The following is an 8,158-nucleotide window of genomic DNA, read 5'->3' as shown; positions in this document are numbered from 1 at the left end:
ACAAGCTTTGAGTATAGGATGATACCAGCACTTCAGACTGGGTGATCACTGCAATACCTAGAGTATAACTTAAATAATATATTGGGTGTAATTCTGATAAAATACATTTTACTGAATGTATTAAGACTAATGCAAGGCCCTACATTATACCACGACCTTCAAAAGCTGAAGCTATTTACTGATTTCAAAGCCACCCAAAGGAAGACATCAGCTCACAAAGTATTCTGACAGAAATGTATCTACAGTGGTGGTTGTACTGGCAAAGTGACTGAAAATTGCCTTGATTTGAACACCAACAGCTTTTACCAAATGCTCCGGGATCATTCAGTTACTCTTAAATGGCAACTGTGTAAAATCCTGTTTCTAATCAAAAGGGAAAAAAAATCCCACAACAATCAGTTCAAAGTAATATATATGAAGTGCCCAAACTGTTCTAATATTAATTTGAACCTGACTCTGAAAGGTCAAGTATCCTGTTCTCAAATATGTATGGTCCATGGATCTCATCTGAAATCCTTTGTTACTTTCACCCATGAGTGTACTGTATGATTAGTAGAAAATCTTTAGCAGACACAAAAAAAATGAAGGATGAAACTTGCAGCAAGAGAGCATGGCAAACCTGAGAGATCTATTAGTGCATAAATCTGCTTAAAAACTAAAAAGATAGAAAGAGAGAGCTAACAAACTACAATAAAAGTTATGTCTTTAAAGCAGTAAGTTATAACAGGGTGGGAAATGTTTAATTTGCACATATGCCTGAAAAGGGTAACTATCTGAAAATAAAGAGTTGGTATTTTTCACAGCGTCAGATTTACGGTAAAAAGCCATAAATAGTAGTTTTTAATATTACATTTTTCCCACCCTGGCAGAGAATAAACATGAATTTAGAAGCACAGTAGAAGTGAAAAACAAAGAAGAAGAGAGATAGAAAGCAGCAGAGAAAGACAGAAAAGGTGAATACAGAGCTACAGAAGTGTTTATTGAGCATGCTACAGAGGTAAGCAGAGTACACACAAAATGAAATTAAACAACCATCAAACCTCCCAACTTGTTAGAAAATTAATTTTTAATTGTGCCACTTCCAAACTATACTGAATTTTACAATTCTAAAGATGTAAAAACTCAACTAATAGAAAATATACATGACTTTTTTTTTTTTCTACATAGATAACAGAATCTATGAATCTTGAAACTAAGTACATCAATTTCAAAAAGTATTGGTCATTTAAACAGAATCAAGGTAACAGTTCAGACTGTCAGTGAACTGCTTTCAAATTAACTGGATCTGCAGATTCTGAGCCATGTTTATAGTAAAGTCAGATCAATTTCTAAATACAAAATATTTTGAAGAGATTTATTAAAACTGAATATTACAATGCAAGGTAAATTAAGACTAAAGGCACATAAACTTTGGTCCCACCTGGTTGTCAGTTTTAGAAAACTGCCACAAAATTGCCTGCAAGCATTTGCAGCAAACTTTCTTCATCATTGAAAAATACATGCACCATTTCCTGAACTAGCTTGACCAGTCTGTACATGCTCAGAAATCCACAACCATATTCCATATCTTAATTACAAACTAAAGATGGCAATATATATTGAAATGCACGTAAGTCATGTCAACTTCAAAAACATCTACGAAAAATATTCAGCCACAAACAAGACATTACTTAGTGCCGACATTTATATGATACATCCCACAAGAGTGTGTACAAAAAGGTTAAGATTCCACAATGCTTTTCACGTAGGGCTCAAAGTCACAGAAGTCACTTTTTGTCCTTTAAGAAATTAATATTCTGTACCTTGTTAATTTTAACTAATGCCTACATTCATAACTGAATCTAGACCAGAACAATTAAATACAAAAGGCCTTTTTTAAAAAAAGAACACAAAGCAAAAAGTAGCAAAAATCAAATAAAATCATTTTACTCTTTCAGCATAATGCATCTTATCCAATTAAAAAGAAAAATAAGTGACAAGCCAGCAGATAAAGAAATCTATCAAGCAGGAGAAAACAAAAACTTAACCTTTTGACACACCCCTGCCTAAACATATTTAAATTATCATGTAACAATGTGCCCCAGACAACCAAATTTGCTTTTTACTAGTTATGCAATTCCAGCAGTACTAATTTTCCTTTTTAAGGCACGTACGTCAACTAAGTTGAAAAAATGTGGTATTAACTTGAAATCTTTTAAACAAAACAATGGTTTATCTAAACAACAGTTGAACAGTTGAATAGCAGTTAATATCACTGCCTTTTTAAATTTTTTTTTTAAACAATTGAGGAATGATAACAGCATGAAAAAAATTAAAAAAAACAGAAGACAAACTCTGGTCCCCACTTTCCTGAACAGTCAAAAGGTGACAACACCAAACAATGCAATACACCTTCCTTCTCTATCTGCCTTTTTAAATAGTTGACTTAGAGAAAGAAACTCTCAGATGGTGACTTTCTCCCAGATTGTAATTGTGGAGATCAATCAAAGCCTGAATAGCTTCTTCTACTGTTGACATCTGAAGAAGTGCCATCTTGTGATCTCTTCTGAAACAAAATAATGGAATTAGGAACTTGAACACTACAGGGGGTGCTCCTACTGTTTGCTATCTGATATGTACTTTTTCTCAAGATATGCTGCAAAACTCTTTTTGGAGCTATGTGCAGAAAAGCTACTTACTGAAAAAATTTAAATGCTTTCACAGTGCCTCCAGTGTTAGCAAACAATGTGCGTAGATCCTCTTCTGCTACCGATGGTCTACAGACAGGAAGAAAATAAGCGTAAGCAGGAAATCATTAATCAGTTCAGTGTGCTGCAATTCACATAAATATTATCAGCTTACTAACAGCGAACACTTACGGAATATTGGACAGGTGAAGTGTTGCAGAAGGAGGGAATATATTTTGAAAGTTTTTTGAACCAGGTTTCTTGAAGCGATGCAAAGGTGAATTACCAAAATCTTTAGTCAGCCCTTGGTCATCAAGTCCCTCTCGAGGTAGTTGTACTGTCTGATGTTTAGAAAGGGTGACCCGAATAATCTTTCCATACATTTTTTGTCCATTAAGATGGCTCATGGCTGAAAAAGACAAGTTTACTCAATTGAGTGCTACTTTTCAATTGCTCGTGGTACATCACACAAGCAAAGAAGAAAAATACTCAAGCAAATCCAAGGGTCAAGTGTGCTAAAGGACTGGAATCAAGAACTAGGTCTGCACACTCTTTGTCAGTATTAAATTTTATTTAGGGATCATCGTATTTGATTCAGCTGTTAAATTCCTCTAGGGTATTCATTCAGGTGCAGACCTTCTGGAACACAAGCGCATGCAAAAGGTTTTGGATCTGGTGGATAACCAGGATAAGGGACAGACTGACAAATATAAACACAATTAGTTCACCTGATCTTACACAGCCTAAGTATTTAGACTAATGGGAATATAAACAGAAAACTAATCTTACCCAGCTGTGACTGGTTTCCATCGGCCATCTGTATAAGGGCACTATCTTTCTTATTGTATAAAATCTTCACACGCTGCACATCACCATAAACACCTTTTCAAAGTCAAAAGTAACCCAAAAGAAGAAGTTCATTTTAAAGCCAGCCACCTAAGTAATATATTTTGACATATCAATGGAACATTCAGACAGCAACAAGATCACTCACTCCAACTCAACACACTCACAAATGAATAAAGGAGATAAAGATTTTGAATAGTGAATTTTGAAAAGAATAATTTCTGATAAACCCTCAAAGCCATGTGAATGATATAAAATTAAAGACCATGCAAAATATATTAGCATGCATTAAAAGAAAATCTGTGTCTATGGAGAGATTTAAACAGCAAAAGAAAAATAGCAAAAGATTTACTATTCAACTTTAAGCCAAAGTGCTAGCTACAAATAAGAATTAAGGTGAAACAAAAATAAAACCAACCAAACAAAAACCATAAAAAACAAAATCAAATCAATAATAAAAGTATAGTGCTAACAATAACATACCGAAGAGGGTAAACAGACTTTGGGGCGTAACCATCTTTAGAAGGAGAGAAGAGCAAGCAGCGTAAGACAAGAAGAGAGAAGAGTCGAGGAAGAGCGGAGATGAACAGATCATCCATAACGAAGGGTGGTTCCCGCAGAATGGTGAGGTGGTCATGGATCATGGTTTCAAGGCGGTTAATTGGGGCAAGTTGGTCCGAGGAACATTTTGTTCAAGCACAGAAGCATGAACATAGGGAATGAAGACAGGGAACGTAGACAAAGACGAGGAGAGGGTAAGACAGGGAAGGGCATGGGAATTTGGGTAAAGACAAGGAAAGGGAAGTTGAACACACAGGGAAAAGGATGAAATGGGGGAGGGAATACAGCAATGCAGAAGAAAAAAAAAATAAGGAAGTGGGGAACAAAAAAAAAATAAAATATAGGTCAGTACATAGGAAATGCAGGAATTTGGTCAGAAAATGGTTGGTTTATGTACTGTACAAGAAAAACTGAGTAAAATGTAGTCACCCAAGACAAATATGGGTAAAGTACATTCATATCAAGAGTAAACTACAGCATTTCATCTCAACATGAAAACAAACTAAAAAAAGCATGCAATAGAAATTTTAAAATTTAAACTTTAATTGCGTAAGCATGGCTGGTTATGAAATGCAGGCAAAATATCTTTCAAAATGGCACTCTGATCTAAGACATTTTAACATGCAAGACTGTGGATGACAAAACAGTACTAGATGATTAAAAAAAGCTTAATGATTTACAGTGACAGAGGCCAGTTAAAAATGGAACAGCTAGACTGATACAAACTTCCCACATTTCATACCAGCTTTCACAGCCATCAAAATAAATGTAAAGGACAGTAAAAATGCAAAACTAAATTAATCCCTTCAGATTTCAGAGTTAGAAAGAAAGATACAGTTAAGGTGAAAATGCTTTGCCACCACTTTTTTTTTTTTTTAAGACAAATGAGTAACTGCAAAAAAAAAAAATTACTAAGAGAGACTGGAAGAGTGCCTCGTCAAGATCTTTGGGAGAACCTTCAAAGAAAAATGTGTTAGAGTAGTTCACATAAATTAAGACTCAAAAATGTGAGATACAAGCATGAAATGAAACAGCAAACAATTAGAAACAAAACAGAAATTCTAGTTCACATGATTACAGTTATAAAAGAAAGAATAGCTGGTATTCAAACATGTAGTAGTTACCAAATTTTTTCTTAGAAAATATAGGTAGCTGACTGTCAAGGGATATTTTAAGTTGTTAGCTACCTTGGAAAAAGAGTGTATTTAACAATGGCTTTAAAATAAGCTATATGGATTATTAAAAAACAGCAAAAATACTTTGAGCTTAAAATCGAAATGTAAGAGGCCAAATGCAAAGAAATTATAAAATACTGACAAATGAAGTGTGACTAAAGAGCGAGGGGAAAAAAAAAAGTTAAATTGTTTCACTTACCTCTTCATTTAAATTGCTAACCAGGAGGACTGTATTGCCACCAGCTGAAACCCCAGGCATTCCCACACGGCCAGCAGCAGCAGCTGCAGCTGCAGCAGCAGCATTTGGAATAGCCAAAGGACTCAGAGCTCCTGGAACAGCTGCAACAGGAAGCCCTAATTTTAAAATAAAGCATATTTTACGAAACACACACAAGTCGTTTAAAAAAACAAGTTTCTAGATCAGTACTAGTGCTGCATACACCCCTCTACATAGCAGACAATCCCACTGTAAAGTCATCCAAAGGGTTGTGAAATGTGTTGGTAAATTAATGTAAGAGAAACGCAGAAATTTTTTTTCAGATCAAGTCTGCAAAGTTATGAGGTGTAAAAAGTACTTTCTATTCAAATAACCATTATTGTGCAGCAAAACTCTCTCCTCTGCACTGCAAAATGTTACAAGCTTCAGTTGCACTTTTACATTTTCTTCTTCAAGGAAACTTGGACCCTGCAGAGAAACACTGATTTTGGCTGCTCAAGTCACTGGAGTATGAGTTGAGTGTGCTACTCCCAGGATTCAAGAAAGGTTCTTGTGATATATATGCACTACACAGTTTATATAGGAACAGCTTTATCCTATTTCATCAACATTGATTTAGCACATCACGCGAGGTTCAGTAAAAGAGCACAGATGCATCAAAATACTCTTCTAGGACAGTACAGCATGACAGATCCCCACCTGAAGGAAATACAACTTAGTTTATACTAGGTCAATAGCAATCACTTAAGTTTTAGAAAATGTCAAGCTACCAGGTCTTAATAGAGCACATCCAATCTTCTAGTATATCTAGATATCCCTCCTTACACTTTAGAAACTTCAAGTCAGTCCAGCATTTTTAGGAATAAAGGAGTCTAAAGAAGACTAGGGAAGTTTTTACAGTTCCTTCCACAGCTGGGCACAGCACAGCCAAGTAACCCATACTTTAAAAGGCAAAATTCTACATAGCATCAGACTATCCCAAGGACATTCTTTGGTCCCACTGAACATGATCAAACACCATTCCTATAAAAGTGTTTTCAATTATTATCCTTCAAAATTGTCAGCAAGAATCTCATAAAGGGGCATAAGCGGAAAGTGCTAACAAAGAATGCCAGCAATGACAGCAAGGGATAAAGCTGTAAACAAGCTGTAAGCACAACAATGTACTGCCAGCTGTAGTATTAAACAAATATCGAAACTGGGAGTAATGTATATCAGTATTTGCTATTTTAAGTAGTTCTTAGATAAAATATTTTGTTTGTTGCGGTTCAGTATAATACAGCTGTTGTTTTACTGTGACATATGTAACCTTATTTTTGGAGGGGGGGAGAGGGAAGAGGAGAGAGACTATGTGTATTGTTTCATATGTGAGGTAAAAAACAGAAGAAAAAATTGCCTCTGATAATTCATCTGAAACAAGCTCATTTTGTCCACTAGTAATTTTCTCCTTCTTTCAAAAAACATTAACATTTCATTGAATGTTGTCCAGCTTACAGTCTCAAAGATTTCCAAAACCTTATTTTATCACAGGTGAGGATGTAGTAGATGAATGAGGGATGATGCATGCAGGCTAGATCATCTGTTTGATTGATATGTTTTTAGCTCGTTACTTAGTACACACAGATCTCATTTCTTGAAAAGGTCACACAAATTACAAAGCCACAGCAAATAGCTGTGGAACAGAATTCTTGGTCTGCAGTCTCCACTGTACTTTGATTTGCCATTCTGATTTATGCAATTAAAAGTTTTTTAATAAATAAAAATAAGAAGAGTTTCTATTATGAATAAGTTACCACGGAACACACTGTTTAGGACTTGTATGAAACTACTTAGAAACGTTAATTACTTTGACAACATCATCAACTAGTGTTTCAGAAATGTTTGTCACTATCGTTATTTTAGTTTCCAACAACTACAGATAACAGGTTTTTGTGTCTTTTAAGGATATAAATGAAAACCTACAAATATTATTTGCCTTCTTTCTAGCCTTTTGAAGCCTTTTCCTCAATGAAGCTAAAATACATGTCACATTATTTACTCCCTCCCAGCTTATCCTTTTGTGACTTCTGAAATGCAAATTGCTAATGCCATTTTCATAGCAGGCAAATTGAAGCTATACTAAAAATATATTACGAACTTCCATGAAAACCACAGGCACTAGTAATTATCTTAATGCAGGTAAGCAAAACTGACCAAGAACTGGGTTTATGAACCTGTTATGAACCCTTTTCATGGCTCCATGTCAAGTAATCACCATTGCTTGTACTGAGTGGCTCCTGTCCTGCTTCCTACAGCTTTGGGGGAGACAGCAGTTCAATATCTCTGCGTAACAGCTTACAAAGCTACAAGAGTTACCTCATACATCATTACACTTTTACTGAAGTGGAGCCTTAACTTCATCCAGAAGGAAACAAAGGTATGTTTGGTTTAGAATGAGTGCAGATTAAACACCAAAATTAACAAGACTTACACCCTGTCACTAAAACTCAAACCACAAAACCTAAATCTCACTTCTGACATACGGATTACAGTGTTATTTTAAAAAGCCAACAACAAAAAGTTGCACCCAAGTTTTGTACAAGTTTGTAGCATACGGAAGTGTAACATAAGCAAAAGGAAGAAGTGAGTCCTTACTGCATTTTCCATCGGCAATATCATGATATACATATAAAAGATCAGCTACAGCAATTTTT

The 8,158-nt window shown here is 35.2% G+C and overlaps 1 protein-coding gene across 9 annotated transcripts in view; it reads right to left on the bottom strand.

Annotated features, from left to right (window-relative positions):
* Window positions 1-1,048: 1,048 nt before the first annotated feature.
* The window catches only part of PTBP2 (polypyrimidine tract binding protein 2), a 44,825-nt gene continuing 37,715 nt past the window's right edge, over window positions 1,049-8,158 (bottom strand). For 5 of the 9 annotated variants that reach the window (XM_040072739.1, XM_040072745.1, XM_040072749.1 and 2 more), the window contains 6 exons: window positions 5,448-5,602; window positions 3,996-4,029; window positions 3,456-3,548; window positions 2,859-3,075; window positions 2,679-2,756; window positions 1,049-2,545 (listed from right to left, as the gene is read on the bottom strand). In XM_040072739.1, coding sequence (XP_039928673.1) covers window positions 2,413-2,545; window positions 2,679-2,756; window positions 2,859-3,075; window positions 3,456-3,548; window positions 3,996-4,029; window positions 5,448-5,602 — 710 coding nt within the window. In that variant the 3' untranslated portion in view covers window positions 1,049-2,412. The remainder of the gene's footprint in view (window positions 2,546-2,678; window positions 2,757-2,858; window positions 3,076-3,455; window positions 3,549-3,995; window positions 4,030-5,447; window positions 5,603-8,158) is intronic. The other 4 variants (XM_040072742.1, XM_040072746.1, XM_040072740.1 and 1 more) reach the window with 3 other exon arrangements.

This window comes from Hirundo rustica, chromosome 9 (genome assembly GCF_015227805.2).
Source record: "Hirundo rustica isolate bHirRus1 chromosome 9, bHirRus1.pri.v3, whole genome shotgun sequence".
In the NCBI taxonomy this organism is placed as follows: Eukaryota; Metazoa; Chordata; class Aves; order Passeriformes; family Hirundinidae; genus Hirundo; species Hirundo rustica.
The sequence above is the reverse complement of the archived record's forward strand: the minus strand, read 5'-3'. Positions and strand labels throughout refer to the sequence as shown.